General features: G+C 38.2%; 1 protein-coding gene across 4 annotated transcripts in view; it reads left to right on the top strand.

The window, feature by feature from the left end:
- The window catches only part of SYTL5 (synaptotagmin like 5), an 87,295-nt gene that overhangs the window by 50,581 nt on the left and 16,332 nt on the right, over window positions 1–20,382 (top strand). For 2 of the 4 annotated variants that reach the window (XM_021286553.2, XM_005501668.3), the window contains exons 4-10: window positions 1,907–2,022; window positions 2,585–2,717; window positions 4,401–4,526; window positions 8,820–8,976; window positions 10,571–10,700; window positions 12,613–12,719; window positions 18,316–18,408. In XM_021286553.2, the coding sequence (XP_021142228.2) occupies window positions 1,907–2,022; window positions 2,585–2,717; window positions 4,401–4,526; window positions 8,820–8,976; window positions 10,571–10,700; window positions 12,613–12,719; window positions 18,316–18,408 (862 nt within the window). The remainder of the gene's footprint in view (window positions 1–1,906; window positions 2,023–2,584; window positions 2,718–4,400; window positions 4,527–8,819; window positions 8,977–10,570; window positions 10,701–12,612; window positions 12,720–18,315; window positions 18,409–20,382) is intronic. The other 2 variants (XM_021286555.2, XM_021286554.2) reach the window with 1 other exon arrangement.

Genomic DNA, 20,382 nt, shown 5'->3' with positions numbered 1-20,382 from the left:
GAATGGCACAGTTCGGGATCTGGTGTGGAAATAATTACAAGTTTTTGTTTGTGGAAACATGTAGCTTTGCATCGGGCAGCCTCTCACCCTGCTTAAACCCTGGGTGTAGGTCACACCACCTCCTTCAGATTGCCTTGAGCCTGGAGAAGGAGGGAGGCTTTTGCCTGGATACAGGGGTGAGGAGTGCCCTGTCTGACCCTGATCAAGTTAAGTGTTGCTGGTAAGATATTAGGGATGAATAAACAGTGCTTGTGGAGTTTTATGGTCAAACCTGGGAGTAACTGACAAAAAAATAATAATGATAATAATAATAATAGTAATGAACTGTGTAGTTCATTCTACAATGCAATGTCATATATAGTGCAATAGAATATGGCGATGTAGTCAATGGTCTGAAAAGCTTGTAGTTTTATACAAAGTACTAAACTTACTATAAACCTAGGTATGAAAATAACTGCATAGAGAAATGTGTTCTGTAAATGAATAGTGAAAATACGCATTCAGAGAAAAAACTGTTTTTCATACTAGCCAGACTGTGCATAGTTTCTAATGCAGTTAATCCTTTTCAGTGTTTGTATCTAACAAAACTAATTTAAAAATTCTGAGTGGAAATGTAGAGATTTTATTTAGTGCCTTGCATAATGACTGACTGATTGTGATGATGAATTATAGAGGGTTTTGTCACTAGGAGTCTGCAGAAACAAGATAAGGGCAATAATCTTCTATTTTAATGCTTGTGAGCACATGTTTTGGAGGATTTTTTTTTTTTTTTTTTAATGACTCATGCAAAGGTCCGTGACTCATTAATAGGTTAGGAAGAACTGGGGTCTTTTTACCAATGGCCGGATCCTATTCTGTAGTTTTTAGTATTTTCCCAAGTCAGATTCTCCATTCAGGCATGACCAAAAAGTAATTTAACAGTGAAGATCGGTGCTCTAAATCTATCTGTAGTAATTTTTATGCTCAAGGGACTAGATGATTTCTTTTCTGGTATGGGTTTGAAAAGAAGTTTTCTTATTGAGCATAAAGTAAGAAGGAGCATGCCTGGAGCTAAATAAGTTTTTATTTGTTTGTTTGCTTGTTCGTTTATTTGCTTTTAATTGAGTATTCATGACTAGTAGCTTTTTGCTATTAACTATATGTGGTGAGGCTGTAGAAATGGTCATGACTGACCATAATGAAACTAATTCAGGAAAAGGCTAGCAATCAATTAAAAATAAACCTATGGAAAACACCAATAGCAGTACAGGATTTATTTGTTGCTGGTGTAGGTCAGAGAATTTGAAACCAGAAAAAGCAGCATTATGCAGAACAGTGGCAAAGATGAAAGTTCATGGCTCTGAATCTCTGGCACATAGTTAATTCTTAACACCATTGTCATATGAAGAAACTGCATGTAATGGCAGCATATGAAACTTAGAGATGAGAAATATATTGGCTTGCAGCAACCTGTATATAAACAGGTTGGATCCATGAACTGCTGGCTTGGCTGGCAGGAGCTTTTGTGGGGGGTTTTCTCCCTCCATCCACTGTTGTTTTTTTCTACAAATCTTGTAATTTTTGAGATACTGGAAACTCAGGTTGAGTAGCTCGCTATCCAAAGGACTAGAGAGTTACTATGTTACAAATCTAGTAAATGTGGTTGAAATTTTTTTTTTTTTCCAAGTAAATTTCCATGTACCGAAAATTACTTTTCATCCACAAGGCAAAATGATGTTATTTTTCTGCTACATATTCCAAGCTTTGCAATCAATCATTTTACTTTCTATTTTGAACTGTACAAATGTTGTCCAGCGTTTGCAAGCCTGACACATGAAGGATGACCCAAGGGCTGAAGCGGTAGCTTTGGTTGGCCAAGTCTGTTAACATGCATGTCTCTCTGGCTTTTTTCTTTTTCCCCATATAGGCAGCTACGGATAGTGACAGGAGAATGGTTTTTTGAAGAGAGAGCGAAGCGCTTCAAACAATCAAATCTTCTCGGAACCGATGTTGTCAGACAGTCTATCCTGCACAAGTTTCCAGGTAGAGACGTCAAGAGAGAGATTTGCTTGTGCTTAATACATATAAGCCCAGTTTCCAGAGTGTTTGACTTGTATTTTATTCTCCACTGTTGAAGGTGTAAGTATAATCAGGATTATAATTTTAATTTCAGATTTGGGTGTTGCTATGCAGTGATTTGTGAATGATTAATGTATAGGAAAGGTAAGCTACAGATGAATGAAGAAGTATCTCTGTGGAGACAGAGAGCTGCTTAAAATCTCACTGTCCAAACAGGTGGACATTATTATTCAGCTGCAAAACCAGAAGCAGAGACTCTGAAAGTTCATTCTCTGTTGATGCCAGGAAGTTTGGCTGTATGTAGAGATCTAAACCCAGCCAGTGATAAATTCAGAAGCATAGTGCAAGACAAAGAGAAACGTTTCAAACTATGTACCGTTTTATTTTCTTTTATTAAAAGGAAAAGCCAAAGAACCCCCAAAAGGTTTTTTTTTTTTCTCATGATACTTTATTATATAGTTTTATTTAATATTAAAAAATGGAATGGGCAGACATTACCTTTTTTTTATTTTCCCCTTCACTGAAGATACAGTTTCCAGTAAGGATGAAGGAAGAATATTTAAAGAACAACCCCAAGAGAATGAAGAAAAAAGTCTGGATGTATCAGTCTCCTCCACAACTGGGCATAAATCAGTCTTCAGTGGACACAGAAAGATAGGGTAAAGCCTTTTCTTTTGCAAACTGATAAATCGAATAACAACTCTATATGGTTGGGTGGATTTTCTTTTGAGTTCCTCCAGCGTTCCACATCATCCTCAAATTTACCATGGTTAGAAACAGCCTTCATTTAAAAGCATGCTTACTGTAATTAGACTGCTGTTTCCTAGGAAATGCAGCAGTAATTACTCTTCGGCTCTAAAGGTAGCAGGAAAAAAAGGCAATTTTACTCCTGGATTTTTCTTGTTTATACTCAGAAGTAACAGAGTGTTCCTAAAGGTAGGTTTGTTGAAGAAGCAAATGCTTTTTTTTATGTACACTGGTTGGTTCTGTTCACAAGTCAAGTTTTCCTTTAGATTCCAGCTTTGCAGTTTCAGTCTAACAGTCAAGAAGTGCCCCTTTTGTGTGTGTCTGTGACTGTGAATAAACAGATACGTTTGCTAGTTGTCTTGCAAGTCTCAGTGACAGGTGTAATCCCAGTGTGGCTGTGCCCTTAGAAGAGCGCTCGCTTATTCTCAGGGGATGTGGAAAGATGCATTGAATATATGGTTGCGCAAGTGGTGTCTGGACGTAATTTGATGCTATTGAGTGAAGGGGAAGAAATATCACGTGAACGTTCATATTATGGGTGGAGGTCCATGGGCTGATAGTTGGAAAACTTGATTTCTGTTGGAAGAATGAACACATATTATGGATCCTAAATATAGGCTAGGTAGATAGAAGTAAAAAAGCTGAGGAAAGCTGAGTGTGGAATTACTTGTTTCAGTGACTCCAGAAATTAACATGAGTGATTTTTCTCTCTTTAATATTGGGGAAAAGAGCCTTTGGCTTGTCAAATTAAGGTGAAGAAAGAACCAGCTTAGGGAATCTATTATCCTATAAAAAGACCTATTGCTGTAAATCATGCTAATTGGTAGCTAGAATAAGAGTGCATTAAAGTTTACTTTTCTAATTCTCTTTTCATTTAAATTGCTTGTGCAAATCTATTAGCCATATTCAACAATGAGAAAAAAAGTTTTTTTTTTAATTGTCTGTTGTTTATTTTAGTGGTGTTCAACCTTTTTCAGCTTGTGGCCTGAAATGTTTTCTCATGGTGACATTCCCCACAGAGGAAATTCAGTCCTGCAAGAATTAGGCTTGCTTTTCCTAGTACATTTTGTGGCCTCTCTTGGAAGTAGTTCATTATTCATCCTCTTCCTTCCTTGCTCTTCCTTCCTCCCTCAGGCTCCACATTCATGTATCTCATGAGTGGATTTGTTTTAGCGAAGTGATTTTGGGGCCAACTCTTGCTGACGGTGGTATGAGATATCTTAACAGTCTATGGTTGTTTTTAAGTCTATGAAGAATACTATTATTTTTCACAACTTTATTTCATTTATTTCTGTCTTCTTAGGCCACATGTTGCAGGGTAAGGTGATGTTTTCAGAAAACAGCATATTTGGGGCATTGGTGCATATAACTGTAGAGCTGCAAAGAAATCTTTCAGAGAAAATACATATAGGGTATTTTGTTCATAGGAATCAGTTTGCTAAACAGATTTGGTGGTCTATGGATGCTTATATCCAGAGTTATCTGTAGGTCAGACAGATGAAATGAACAGAATGCGCACATCACAGTATTTCTGGCAGGCTGCTGTTTCCTGGGAAAAACAACTTTTAACATCTTTTATTCCCTGTTTTCATCAGGAAGGTAATTAGGGCAGCTACCAAGGGAGAGATTACAAACACAAAAGATGACGGTGAAAGGAACGCAGGCCCAGAAGCTGAAACGCAAAGTCTGTGCAGCGGCAAGTCAACACCTTCCTCTGAGAGGTGAGCAGCAGAACTCGGGTGCAGCTCATGCCGACATTGACCTAGGGCTGTGTGCCAGTCGCCTGTGCTGCATTGTGTCTTTGAATGCTCAGCATTAATGTTATCTCAGAAACAGATATGATGTTTAAAAAACAAAAGAAGAAAAATAGAAAATATCCCCATCCATCTTCCTTTTCTGTCCCTGTGTTCAGGTGGTCACTGCAGTCAGTGTGTTTTTCCATGATTTCTGGCTTTTAATTGATGAGCTGTGTTCATGTTATGGAGCTGAGACCCTTTGTTCCAAAGTTTTTATTCAATAATGACATATTAATTGATTAAAATGTATATTTTCTTAAAAGGCTCTGCCCTTTTTTTCCTGTGATTACTGTCCCAGTTATTTCTAATAGAATTCCCTTTATCATTCTTCTGGGCTTAAGAGATCTCTGTTATTGTCTCTGTTGATAGCATAATAAAATGCCAGATGCAACAATCCTCTCATGTACCAACTCCAAAATGAAGTGAAAAAATAGATCACTTTTTTTTGTTGTTCAGTTGGATAGTCTATAACAGATGTAGACCCACATTCTTTGCTTAAGTGCACACACCTAGAAATTTTACAATCTGGATTTAAAAAAAAAAAAAAAAAAAAAAAGTTTAATGTAAGATCCAATAGTATTTTCTAGCTTGAAAGCAGTGCTCCTAGGAGATTCCATATAGCTATACAGGAACACAGGGTATCAGATAAAAGGAACATCATGAAGTTTAATTCATCCACAGATGACCCTTCTTGTTTAAGCAAGAACTTGCTTCCCTTAGTTACCTACAATTCAAAAACCCAGTTGCTGAATGTTCTGGAACATGCCTGAAGTTGATGGTGACAATCTTCTCAAAAGTTTAAGTTTGAATTTTTCATTGGACACTTCAGCACTTATTAGCCAATTCAGCTTTAAAGGTAGTTTTCTTTAACCCATGCCCAGTTCTTTGTTTTTTTTCACTGAGCTAATGAGGCCTTCTGTATCTAACTAGATTCACACCTGACTTTTATGACACCAGAAGCAGTATTTTTGGTGTTTTTCTGAATTAGTTTTGTTTTTCGTTAAATAGACATTAGTGAATGATCTAAGAGAGAAAAATTGAAGCATCTGGTGTCTGTGCTGCTTAACACTAAGGTTATGCAATATTAAGTAACTTTCTCTAAGAGTTTACCAGAATAAGGACAAAAGGCTGCTTGTGAGAGATCTATGCAGCAGTTCTGATGTACCAGACTACAAGGAAGTTATAACTCAGTTAACCATAAACAAAGCAATTTTTTTTTGTTCAGAGCGGTTGAATTCAGCACCTGATAAGCTGTTTGAAGGCTTAGAAGGATATAGTGAAGTAGCCTGTGAAAATAACCTTTATGTTTGACTGCCTTGCTTAACTTTCACATAAAGCATCAATTTTTAGCTTTCACCCAGAGCCCAAGAGCAGAACTTATTAAATCAGGCATATTGAGTCATGGCAACTTCCTTCTCTAGCCATCATCTCATCCCTACCTGATCAAATTGGTGTCCTGTGTCAGAGTACATGGTGACTCTGCTGTGTTGCCAGGAGATGCTTTTGGTAGGGGGGCTGAATTATTTTACTGTCTATGGAAGATGTGGAACTTCCTAAGTATTAGTTTGTGGAAGGACTGAGCAGCAGCTTCTGTTTCTCAGTATAGGGATGAAAATTCCTGTCTTGTGCATGCATGGTTAAATACATAATTAGATATTTGAGGATGCTTGCTTTAGTTAATTTGTAGAGTTGAGTAGTAATTACTAAAAATAACAGAAAAGCTTCCCAGGCTACCCTTTGTAACTGTTTTGAGTTTCAAATTAAAATAATATAACACCATCTTGTGACACTGTAGCTGTCCTAGATTTTCCTGCATATTACTGATTTTTGTAATTGCCCTAATCTTTTTAGCTGCATTGCCAAAATTGGTAGTATTTCACCTACCAGCAGGGAAACTGAGAGACAATTTTTATTCTTTCTAAACATTTTGGTTTAAGAGATGATGTACTGAGCTGGGAATAGGGAGTCCCAGGCCATGAATTCATCCCTTCAACTGGTTTATTTCTACTGCTGTGAGACTGCATCAGAGTACTTCTAGGAGAAATACTACGGGAATTTCAGACTCATCTACACAGGCACACTGCCCTATCATTCTGAGGTCTTGTCTACCACATGGAAATACCTGGCAAAGTCACCTTATAACAAAGTTTTTCTTTTGTCATCTACTTAATATGTGTATAAAATGTGTTTAACCTCTCTCTAATAGCAGACTGAAATGAGGGCAAAATACAAGAGAGGTCTGTTGAGCAGGTTTGATGTGCAAGTGTTCAGTCTGACTGATGGCTCCTGCAGAACCCCTTGTAATGTGTTTTCCAGTCTTTTACCCCAGCCCACTATTACTTCTGAACAGTTCTCTTGATTCACATTGGTTCGCACAGTGATGAAAAAAAATCTGTAACAACGATTTTTGTAACAGAAAGTCACAGCAGTCCATCAAAAGTGATATGGCCTGCAATACAACTCAGGTTTTCAACGTTTTGGCTACTTGCCATATACTGGCAGGTTTGGCAGTTAGGGTGTGTCCAACAGTTTTGATTAAATACAGATGACAGCCAGTGACCTTGATTTTTCTGACTTTGCAGCACCAAAGACTCATTTTTACATAAACAGATAGGACTATAATCCAACCAAAGCACATTTAGGAGGCTTTATTGATCACTAGCTCATTAAATTAAAAAGTAGCAGTGCATGTATGTCAAGTGGACATGCATAAGAGTCTAGTTTTTATGCATTGTCTACTGTTGTCAATATAAGAACTTGGATAAAGACAAAAATATGGTTACACAACATTTGTAGACAGTTCTGGTGTTTGGGGTTTTCCTCTCTGTTCCTTGTTTTCAATAACACCAGCAATGTGGATTCAGAGCCTGTGCTCACTGCTCAATGTAGTGGTGAGACAGGATCTGCTGTGTTCCAGAGTATTTTTTCTCAGTTCAGTGGTAGTTGTAATCAAAATTTCCATTGTGGTAGAGAAGATTTTTACTGCAGTTACTTACTCTAAACGTGATATGACAGCCTAAACCAAGTGAGGGTGGACTTGAGCTGTTGTCCAGCACAATGAAGATGCCTGCAAATCTGAAATATTGATTAAGCAAGCCTCTTTGGGATGAAAATGTACTGTAAGCTCCAAAAATTTTCTCCAGCAAATTCACATTATTATTGTCCTCTGACACTGTATTTTCCGTATGGAAAAGGCTGCAATGCTGGTATTAATTCCTATTTACCAGTAGTTTTATTTTTTAAAGTACTAAGTAGGAGTGTATGCAGAACTGTTACTGTCCTGCAAGACTTTTTGTTTTTTCTCTGAATTGTGAAGAAAAATGGAAATGTCTGAACTGATGTTTGTGGAGAAAGAAGAGTAGATTATCCAAGAATTTGTATTTTTACTGCAAATCAAATTTCAAAGGAAAAGAAAACTTTAATTGGAAATGTATTGAAATACATATAAAAATCATTTTAATTATATCAAGAGGTCAAAGAAATGCAAAGAGCTTACCCTTTATAGCCCTCAGTGTTCACATGCTCTAATCAGTATTTTCTAATAGAAAATGTCCCATGGAAAAATTTTTGCCTCTTGTGGTATTAGACAGCAATTAGGTTCTGGTATGCTGATCACAGATGTTTTTTTGTCACTTTTCATACTAACACAAAACTTGGCAAAAAGTCTTGTCCAGCTTTCCTAGCTTTCCAAGCTGGTTGAAAGAATCAACCAGTTTGGGTCAAGAATCATTATTGCAATACAAATCAGATAGTGAGCAAGTTGTTGTTTTTCTAGCAAGGACAGAGCAGAGAGCCAAGGATTTTAGACTTTCTGGAGACATTGCTGCCGTTAACATCACCTGCAGAAGTGGTCAGAACTGTCACGTCACCATAGTTTTGTTTTAAACCAAGGGATGCCGGAATATGAATGCATTTTGAAATGAATACAAACAAATGCAGCTTCTGCAGCCTGGACAAGAGACGCCCTTTTCAGCTTCTCAAATTCTGGTAGAAGTGCTGAAAATACTTGTATTACTTTTATATATGAAGTAATTGTAATTCACCCTTGCCTATGTATGTCTTTCCAGATGACCATTTCCTTACAGTAGATCACACAATTCATCCAGGGCAATGTTATTTTTTCTGAACTGTCAACACAGCTGTTTTCTTGTAATGGTTTGCTAGGTGGGTTGCCTTGGTTTGCTCAAAGCAATAATGCTTTAATACTCTCCATCCCAGAGGGAGCAGCCTTTCTCTGAACAGCAGTGACGCAGAAGCCAATGGAGGCCACCTGAGAGGGGCCGTGGGTCCTGCCAGCAGAGGCAACGTGTCCATACCTGCCCTCCCGAGGTCTCTGGCGCTCAGCACACGCAGCATGACTGCAGATTATAGCAGGGTAAGTACAGTGATGTGGAGCTGACGTCAAATACGGCTGACGCCAAACAAGATGACTTGGCTGGTGTCTGCACTGATTTGTAGCCCAGAAAGGACAAGCCTGACAGAGAAGATTTTGTTTCTTCCTTAATTCTGCTGGGACCAGTGAAGATCTCTACTAGAACGGAATTTGTCATGCTCTATCCTTTATGTTTTTGGTTTGGCAGAGATTTTTCTGTGTCTAAAACTTGCTGTTAATGTCCATCGTCGTATAATGAGTTACAGATTCTGAAGTGGGAAGCACAAAGCATGGGAATAAGTTTTTTTGGCACTTCAGGGCCTTGAGTAAGTGCTGTGAACTAAGGATGCAACTTTCCAGCATGCAGGGTTCTGCACACTCCCACTAACTTCTAAGGAAAATGTTGCAAGCTCAGTACTTGCAGAAAATCAGGCTGTACTGATTTTAGTTTTTTTTCTAGATTTGGACATTGGACTCTACATAAATTATGGCATAACTCAAAATGGGAGATGCTCTATCAAAATGAAAGGTGGGATTCCAATTGCATGTAGTTAGGCCTCTTGGGATGAAGGGGGCTCCCTCTGAGCTCACTGCCTTGACTGTTTTGTAATAAGTAGAAGGATATTTTTTATCTAGCCAAAACCAGACACTCTCTTCATTCCTGGAGAGCCTGCCTGTTTGCCAAGCATCTCCTCCTGGCTGTGCACTGAGATCTCCATCCTGAATTTCTTTCAATCACCCCTCTTAAGAAATCAGGATTGTACGAGCAAGTTATTCTAAGTTGCCATGACTTAAGTGTTTAAGGAAAGCAAAATTTACAGTCAGAGGTAATGCCTTTTACCATTACCGTTTGGGAAAAAGTAGGTGAGCGTTTTCTAACGTCCAAATACTTGGTCTTATTTTTTATTAGGAAAGACAATATATAAGTTAGTATACATGAAGGCAGTTTTGGGATCTGTAAATAAATTAATAGTTGTTTTGTTTATATTCCCGTTGGCACACAGACTGACTCGGTTTCAAATGCGTTCAATTTGGTTGAAAAAGTCTAATCTATTTAATTTAGATGGAGTTATGTTGTTAGCTATTCCGTTACAGGAAGGCAAAAAGCTATAATGATATCAATTATATTAACTTTATTTAAGGGGTTATATGGGCAGAATTTAATTACTTCAAGTCCACTTGGTTTTACCCTGACTGAAATCACTATGCTGGTACAAAAGCAGTAGGTTTTATTTTTTCTTTCTTTTTCTTTTATCTTTTTCCTTTTTATTTTTTTTTTCCTTTTTCATTTCTAAGTTGAGTGGACTTTTAATATATTTGAGTGTTTTTCTTCCCTCCTCTTGCTCCTGATGCATTGCTCTGATTCTTCAGTTGCAAACTCAGAATGTATACATGAATGACATATTTGTGCAAATTTTATGCATGATCTGTGATAATTAAAGCAGATTAGATTGTAATTGAAATATGTACAGTAATAGACTGGATGTTAAAGGAGCTGTGGGCTTCTGAGAGCTAATAAAAATGGCACTTTTGTAGACTGACAGTGAATAAGCTTGCTTTTTGTATTTATGGGATGTGCATTTTTCTTATTGGTCAGGACACTGGCTTAGAAAATGGCATGATTATTCCAGCAAGTGGAAGTGTACCTGAAGATTTAGTAAAGAAGCACCCTAGGAAAGTATCTGGAACACCTTCCATTGCAGTTTCAAGAATATCTTTGTCATCAGGCAAGTATTAAGTCTTTTTCTGCTTTCTGGCAGCCTTTATTATCAGATGATTGTACCTATTGTGCTTCTGCTCCTTTTGTTTTTAAAGCACATTAAAGAATCAGATGTAAGCTTCATAAATTTGTTCATATTCATTCTGAAAATTCTTCCCTTTTATTAACCAAGTTTATGCCACTTCACAAGTTTTACATTTGAAAAAAATATAATACTAACTTCAATAACGTTGGCATAATGTTTGCATTAGGTAAATCACATGTTCTTAGAATTGTTAAAAGACTTCGTTCACAATTGCACATTGTTAAATCATTCTCTGTACAGTCAATTGTATAAAATACTACCAATCTGCAATCTGTAAAGTATTACTGTGCTGCTGCCTTTACATTTTACTCCCACTTTGCCCAGAAGGAAATTTGGGAAACAATGAGCTGTCAGAGACAAGTCCCTTATAGAATGTCTGTCATTTCATTTTTATACATCATGCATTGAATTTGCCTCAATTTACCTCATTTCGTTGGAGGCTGTTAGGTAAATAAGGCTTTCACAGGAAGGTCATGTCAGAGCCCCTTCACAACAGTGGGTGGAGACCCTCCTTTTCCCATCCAAAATAAGAAGCAGGAGCCCCCTGCACTCTTTTGCTTCTCCCAGGCACTCAGTTGGCTTCGTACAAGGCCAACAGGGTGGGCTCAGATTTACAGGTTTCTCTCTGAAACGCAGCAGGGATCGCTTTATTTCAGCTGAATTTAGCACAAAGCAGAAACCTAGTGGCATATCCCACACAGCTAACCAAAGGAGATAACATTCTTCACCTTAGATTTTTCAACTTGAAAGCACCAGAGTTTCTTTGAGAATACTGTACAGTGCAAATGCAGGCAGAGGTGCTACAGACTGCTACTTTTTTATGAAGCAAAAATTCTTTATAAAGTAAAGGTTTTTCCAGTAGAAAAGAACTGGCCTCATGTTATCAAAGCAGATGGATGCTGAGCAAAATTGCAGGCAGCCTGACAATGGGCCTCAGACTCTTCATTGTCTCCTTGTTTGAAGATCTCAAAGGACATTAAGCTCAGGAGAGTGACCTTTCCTGTCACATCAGCTGTAGCCCAGGCAGAAGATGAACAGTTACAAACTTTTCAGATTCCTGCCTGCAGGACCTAAAAGTATTCTCTTCCTTCTCTTTCTTTCTCAATATATTGAACAGTCACACAAAATATTTATATGAGGAAGACTAAGACAATCTTTCTCCAAGACATCAAATGTGTCTTATTCCTAAAAGAGTGGATGAGATACATGTAGGACTGAAAGAAATTCGTGCAGCTCTGAAGACTTATTTGTTTCTTCCCCCTTTCTGCACAGGGAACACCAGTAATGACAGAAGTGCTTCCTCTTATGTCCATCTGATCCCTAGTTGCTTAATTCTGAAGCAGATGCTGGGAAGAGTTTGATGGTGGTGGGAGATGTGATAATCACTGTGAATGCTCATACTGCAAGTTTTCATATAATGATAGAATGTTCTGGGTTGGAAGGGACCCATAAGGATCATCAAGTTGAACTCACAACCCTGCATGGGACAACCTCTGAATTCACACCATTTTGCAATATTCCAGGCTGACACGCCTACCAGAGAAAGTCCAAAGGTTGATCCATAATGTCATTCACAGTAGACCATTACCTCAGATAAGTAGTATAGGGGGAAAAGTATTGGCCAGAAGGCTGAACAGCATCAGAAAGCATATTTTTCCATTCATCATATTAACATTCAGTTGTCATAGAGTTTGTGACAGATACCTAAAATATTGTTGTGGTTTTTTCTTAAAAAACAATTGGATTTGAGACAACATTTAATAAAGTGTGGAAGATGAAATGGATTTTTTTTGTACAAATTATAGCAAACATTTGAATGGCTTCTATTTTCCAGATCGTAGCCGATCTGAGATAGATTTGAGTGAATCTTTCTCTGAAGGAAATGAGGATACTCTGAGCCTAAGAAGCAAATCTGTACCTAGTGCCTTAGATCAGGAACTGGTGAGTTCTAAATATGTAAATGTTTATCTGGTGGAAATCTTATAAAATCAGTGCTGTATATATATATCAATGTAAAATATAAGTAATGTAGAACATTATTTCAGAGATATCTAATGAGTTTTTAAACAGCTTCATCTTCTGAGTATGTTAGATATAGAATGTTTCCAATGAATAGCCATGGTGACAGTTTGTTATTGATTTGCTGGTTTTGGGGTTTACAGGTGAAATAATACTGGCCTGAAAATACATTTCAGGCACTATATTACACTGACTCCAAAATTATGTTAATTCATACTTTCTTAGATTTTAATTTTGATGCTGAGAAATACTATGCTATAAAAGCTTTAATGTTTGTCTGGTTTTGATTTTCCCCTCATGTATATATTTTTAGCAAATGAAGCCCCAACTTTCTGTTCTTCCACTGTTGCTTGCATATTCTTCCTGTTCACTGTTTTCTCCCATACAACTTTTTCTGTGTATTCTATGGGCTGCTTTTCTGAAGTGATTCACAACCTCCCACTCCTCTTATCCACATATCCAAGTTGCAGATATGCATCAATGTTATCCAAGAATTTCCAAGCTTGTTAAATACGCATGAGGGGAAAGAAAGAGTTATTTAAATAGTTCTTCATCTAATCATAATTTTTTCGGAAGTTTCCAAATGCGTGTTTGCTTGTACCTTAAAAAAATCCATAACCCTCTGTGTGACAGTTTACACATTTTGTCTATCGTCATAGTCCTTCCCAACCATCTGCTCTTTTCAGAAGAGCATCGTCCATGGGATCTTGTAGCATTTGATACTTGTGGCTTGGTGGAAAACAATATGTTGGGATTCCCACCTGTTTCTTGGATTGTAACCATTTAGAGAATTTGCCTGCAGCACTGCTTTGTTTGGGTTAATCTTTAAGGAAATAAAAAAGCCTTTCCTGTGTATCAGATTTCTGTGCAAGAAGAACTTCAAAAATAGGTACTTTATTTTTTTATTGTAGTAAAGAAAAGTGATCTGTTCTTGATTAAGAAGCTGGAAAATATTGCAGAAGAAAAGCATAAAATAAGCAAATACAAACTTCAAATGTATTTATATTAGTTTTCTCCTCTAGTTGTACAGGGTACCATAGTTATCACTTAGGGATTTCTCTGAGGCAGGTGCCAGAGTTTCCAAATCCGGAGTGGTATCTGTTGTTTGATTTTTGTCTTCCTCTTATTCAAAGGGGTTTTTTTATTTTTTTTTTTCTTTTTCTTTCTTGCTGATTTTGAATGAAATTTCAGATTGCACCTCGGCAACTCACTGGCTTCTTTGTTAACTTACATAGGAGACCTTTCTTGCTGCATAACCTCGATTTAGTTCCTCCAGGGCCTGTGAGAGTACTAATTCCCCTTTAAACTTCATTTGTAGCAGAGTTCATAGATCTTTGATTCTACCCATGTCCTCTCTTGCTCTGTCTTATGACATCAATTGAATTGTGTTCATCAGCTTTAATGTTACCATATTTTTTTAAGGTAATTTGACTCTCAGGAGTCCTTCAGAATCTTGCCCTATATTCATTATGGATGCAGTGTTTTGAGAGATAAGTTGTATTCGTGCTGGAGTTTAGTTTATTTGGTGCTCAATATAAGAGTCAAAAAGAAAGATATCTGATGAAGATAACAACAGCTCCCACAGCCTGAGAAATGTTGTACCTCCTTTCCTCTTGGCCAGTTGGTGGAGCTCACTGAGCTCCTTCAGTCTCATTCCTGGGTGACGGGAGCTGATAGAGGTGGTGTGGAAGATGACGCATGTCAATAGGATATGTAGATTGCTGGAATTTATCGGCTGAAAGGATAGGAAAAGACTTTTAGCCACTTTGCTCCCAGCTCTATCAGGAAAATCCATTACACATACAGAGATATCAGCTGGAAAATTGAATGGGTATTTTGCTTCTCTAACTTAACATTGCTCTTGACAGCGAAAAGCAACAACTTCCAGAAACCCACATACTGTAGTAGGTGTTTATCAAGGAGTATGGGGAATCAGTTAAATTTAGCATTGTATTCAAGTGTGAGCACCTTACCTGGACAGGTGTGTGTTGAAATCTTGACCAAGTAATGTTCATTACATCCTCAGCTGCTTTAGTAGGAGTAATTGGATAATGTGCATTTTATAACCCCTACTAGAGACCATGAGATTAATGACCTAATAGCTCTAACTTTAATAAGCTAATAACACTAACCAATTATGTAGTTGCAGTTCTGTAACACCTCCTGAGACACATAATCATTGTGGTACAAAATGAATTAAGCGCATAGGTTAAATGTTAACCATATTTTTAGTTTTAGATATCTGCTTGCAGACAAAAATTGGTGGTCAGCTAGCTGTTGTTAGGACTCTTTGTGAAGTACTGTTAATATTGGAGCGTCTAGACCAGAAGCAACACAGTTTGAAGACGTTGTCTTACCGTTTTTGTCCTGTATTTAATTATTCAGCAGTAAAAATATAGCACTGTTTATTTTAAAGTCCACAGGTATGTATACAACAGGGTAAAGGAAAAAGTTTTCCTTCTGTTACCAGACTTGCTTCTTCCTGTTGTATGGGCAAGAAAGAAAATTGTTTATTCTTGTGCCAAGTTTTAAACTAAAGTACAACACCTGAATTCTGAAGTAATTGAGGAAAGTAGAAGTGAAGGCTGGGGTTTCTTGTTCTTATTTTAGGAGCTTTTTGGTTTTAACTTTTGAAGGATTGAGCTGTCTGTCTGTCTTCCTCTATAGTTTGCTCTGTTGTGCCTGGGTCTCCATGGACTTTTTCCTTAGAATATAAAATATCTATGACTTCTTTTTTTCCGTGGTGTGTTAACAGCGCCTTGAACAGATTAGAAAGAGACCAGCAGAAGAAGCTTGTTTTAAGAATATGAAGTTAAGAGGAATTTTTGCTTTGGTATGTAAATTCTGGTCCCAAATAGTGATGATGTGTCCTGATTTCCCTCTGTTCAATATTAAATATGTAGTTACAGTTGTAAAGTAGTAATAAAAGATCTTGCATCCTTTTCAGCTGGGTCCATTTTAGTTCAGTCACTGGAGCAAAGGAGAAGTAACAGCTAGTTTTATGCATACTAATGACAAATACTCTGCAAATCTTTAAATGAACAGTTCAACTCTCCAGCATTTCTTCTCTGCTCTGTTTTTCCTGATTAGCATAGAATTATTTGAGACTCCTGATTTTGAGAACAGTACTTCTCTGTTTAATTTAAGAAAGTGGCAGTGACGTAGTTGACCATGTGAGATTATTATAGCTGCAAAACAGATATAAGGAAGTTGAACATTTGACTTCCATTAAAAGGTGACCCAACTAGTAGATGAGGGAGAGGCTGTGGATGTTGGGTACTTAGACTTCAGTAAAGCCTTTAACACCATGTCCCACAGCATTCTCCTGGAGAAGCTGCAGCTAATGGCCTGGATGGGTGTACTCTGTGATGGTTAAAGAATAGGCTGTGGGGCCAGGCCCAAAGAGTTGTGGTGAATGGAGGCAAATCCAGTTGGCGGCTGGTCACGAGTGGCTCAGTACTGGTGCCAGTTCTGTTTAATCTCTTTATCAATGATCTGGATGAGGAGAGTGAGTGCACGCTTAGGAAGTTTGCAGATGATACCTAATTGGGCCATACAGGAGGATCTGGGCCAGCTGGATCATTGGGCTGAGGCCAATTGTATGAGATTTAACAAGGCCAAGTGCTGGGTCCCACATTTGGGTCACAACAACAGGCAGTGTTACAGGCTCAGGGAAGAGTGGCTGGAAAGTTCCCTGTCAAAGAGGGATCTGAGGGTGTTGATTGACAGCCGGCTGAACATGAGCCAGCAGTGTGCCAGATGGCCAAAAAGGCCAACAGCATCCTGGCTTGTATCAGAAATAGTGTGGCCAGCAGGACTAGAAAAGTGATTGTGCCACTGTACTTGGTGCTGGTGAGTCTCCACCTTGAATTCTCTGTTCAGTTTTGGGCCCCTCATCAGAAGTAGAACATTGAGGTACTAGAGGGAGTGCAAAGGAAGGCGATGAAGCTGGTGAGGGATCTGGAGCACAAGTCTGATTAGGAGCAGCTGAGGGAATTGGGGCTGTTCAGCCTGGAGAAAAGGAGGCTGAGGGGAGACCTGATTGCTGTCTGCAACTATCTGAAAGGAGGTTGTAGCATGGAGGGTGTTGGTCTCTTCTCCTGAGTAGCAAGTGATAGGATGAGAGGAAAGTTGCACCAGGGGAGTTTTAGATTGGATATTAGGAAAAAATTATTCACGGAAAGCATTGTCAGGCTTTGGAACAGGCTGCCCAGGGAAGTGGTGGAGTCACCATCCCTGGAGGTGTTTAAAAGGTGTTTAGACAAGGTTCCTAAGGGACATGGTTTAGTGCTAGAGTTATGTTAGATTATGGTTGGACTTGATGATCCTGAGGGTCTCTTCCAACTGAAATGATTTTATGATTCTATTCTATGAAAACTAGGAACAGAGTCTTTCAAAATAGCTGCCCTAAGGTTTAGGGAAATGCTTGAAATTTCCAAGCTACACTTACTAGGATGATAGCTGTTGGTTGGGTTTTTTTCCTGTAACTTTTACTTAAAATTAACAGCCCCATTAGGACCACCAACCAGATTTTAAATTTCTGTCTGGCTTACTAAAACTCAAGCATATATATGAAGCTGTGCAATTACTGATTTTTTTTCCTCCTTTTTAAAGTATTAAAATAATACAGGAATTTAATTATTTTAAAAACATGCACATCAACTGGATTTTTTTTTGTTTTGTTTGCTGCTTGAATACATTCAGTGTGAATGATGGCAGGAGAAGTTTCTTCCCATGTGGTCTGACAATAACACGGGGCTCTCAGCACTGACTGTTAGAAAGTGGGTCTATGTTAATGATTCTGTTCACGAAATCATCGCCTGTCACCAGACAGAGTGAAAGGGTGCAAGTGTAGTGTAAATTGTGTGCTTGTATATTTGCATGAGTGGGTCTGATATAAAAGTGGATAATAATTAGAAAACTAGATGGCTGGATTGTAAAAATATATGTCCTGTAAAAACATGAAACCTGGACTGTAACCAAGAAATCAGTCATCTTATGGCTTCTGGCTACAAATGTCTTCAGGTAAACCAATATCAATGATCCCCTGGCCCCTAGTATTGGACCTTAATTCACTAATTTCTTTTGTTAAGATTTGAAAAATTCTCACCATGTCCCTCTAAGTTTTCCAAACCTGAATTCCTGAATAAAAATAGTAGTACATAGAATAAGGTAATTCACATGGGATTGTTAGTAGGCAGGGAAGTGGGTTTTGTTTATGTGCACAGTTGTTGGCTGTGTAAAGGTGTGCGCCTCCAGGATAAGGTATGAAGGATGTGTCAGGTTTTTCAGGGTTTTAAACCCTGAAACCCTAACAGCATCTTTTCCACTTATGCTGTGTGCCTGTGCAAAGATGTGGAAAATATACATCAAAATTCCTCTAAAGATTAGAATTTTGAATACATCTTGCACTGCCTTCCTAAAGTGGAAAATACATGAAAAGAAACAAAACCAAGCCACAGAGGGTAAACAAATACAGAGCAAAACACAGCGACTAAAATACCTGTTTGCCATTTAGGATTATTTGGATGAAACAGAAGAAGATATTGATGACATGGTGGCCTCTTGTTATTCAAGGAAACATGGACATTTGACAAGTGGATTATTAACAGTAAGATCTTGAGTGGAAAACATATGCTTTTTCCTTTCACAAAAGACCATCTTTTTCCTTCAAAAAGAAGTTTAACTTCATACCACTTGGCAGCAGATCATCTTTCATCTTGAACTTGAGAAACATTCTTCAACATTTAGATAGTTTTTCTATTATATTTTTAGTGCTGTTCAAAGCTAAAATGCTATTCATTGCAGTGCATGGAAAGACTAGACCATTTTGCACACTCATCAGCAGATGTCCTCACATGCTCAGGTTACTACCAAGCTGACATGTGGAGAAGGTAAACCATGCATGTTTGCGACTGCTCAGCTTTGCAGAGGAGCACTTAATCTTTATTTATTTGAAATGAAGAGAACAAGGCTATGGTGGCATCTTCTACCTCAAACCACTTTCTGATTGTTCAGGTTCTTCGGACACAAGTACTTGTCTATGTGTTTGCATACATACCACTTCTGTGGCACCATTGTCCATGCCCCAGCCCAGCTTCTCCCATTTTTCATGAGATGATTGCTATGCCACCCACATCTGAAAAGTGTTTCTCTTTACAGTGAGGAGGGAGATACTTGGGGATTTTGGTTGGTGACAACTTTTCTACTTTCTGCAATAATTGTAGTATTTTTCTGTTATATCCTTTTTATTTTTGTATACTGTTTTGTTTCTTATATACTGTAAATCAGATGTCTGAGTCTTGCAGTTGTCTAACTGTAGTAACTGAATGTTGGTTTTAAAAGAATAGCTGCATTTTCAGGTTGTAACAGATGCTTGAGCTGCAATAGAACTGGTATAATAGCCTTATGCAGTTCATTGTGGAATCTGCTATTCACTGGGAAAGAAAATGGCTGATAAAAGTAGCCTTTGACATGTCTAGTTTATGACTGCCTGCTGAGTACCTCGTGTTTGGGATCTGACACTTAGGATGTGGGCAACTGATAGTATCTTCAGAAAAGTCTCAGATAGTATCTTCAGAAAAGTCTCAGAGCTCTCTCTGGCCACCCTTCTTATAGAATCATAGAATAGTTTGAGTTGGAAGGGAACTTCAAAGGTCATCTGGTGCCTAAGAATAGCTCTGGTCAATATATAGGCTATCAGAACACTGCAACAAGTTCCAGATAGAAGATGAGAGAGTTGAAGAGGATTAAGAGAGATGAGGAGTCTGTGTGCTAAAAGAGAAGATAAAATTTCATCTTATGACAGTAACCGAAGAACTGCCCTTTCTAGACTGCATTTCTATTAGTCCCCAAGCAAGCAGAGCCCAGGGGATGCCCTCCTAAGTTCTTGATCCCAAAGAGATGGAGTTGGCTGAATACCAGTTTGGCTCACCTGGGGAGGAGAAAGGGTGGGGAAAATTGCCACCACAGCATTTTAGTATCTTAGATCTGCCCATGTCCAGACTCTATTTCCCTTCTTATTTGTGTAGTTCACAGAAACAGACACAACTGACATGTAGCACTTCACACCAATGCAGCCTGATGACATTGGCCTAATTAGACCCACTTATGTGAGGTTGATTATGATTCATTGTCTCCAATGCTTCCTGGTCCCGTGGATTTTATAGACAGAATTATTTTTATTTCCTCTGAATATTGATATAAGGGTTGCAGGTACTTAAGTGCTTTCTCCATTTAGGTCAGTGATTGAGGAACTCAGTGCTGTAGGTAGCATTCTGTCTGTGCGTTGGATTTTGTCCTTTGCTGTAGATTTCCCTTTGACCTTTTTCTTAAGCTGAGTGCAGCTTTTCCACTGCTGTACTTTTGAGATAATCTCACATCTCAATGCTCTCGTTTCTCTGAATTCAGCATGACATGTGTTTTAATGTCATTGCATGCTATGTTAACGGCAAAATTGCAAATGGCAAGCTGCTCCTCCCTGCAAGAAGAGGTCAATTTTGCACCTTCTTTTTTTTAATTCCTCTTAAGTGTATGTTACTAGTTACTAACGTAGCTCCTCTTATTTTTGCCTTTACTCTGCTTG

Source organism: Columba livia, chromosome 1 (assembly GCF_036013475.1).
Source record: "Columba livia isolate bColLiv1 breed racing homer chromosome 1, bColLiv1.pat.W.v2, whole genome shotgun sequence".
NCBI lineage: Eukaryota > Metazoa > Chordata > Aves > Columbiformes > Columbidae > Columba > Columba livia.
This window is presented reverse-complemented; position numbering and strand designations above follow the sequence as displayed.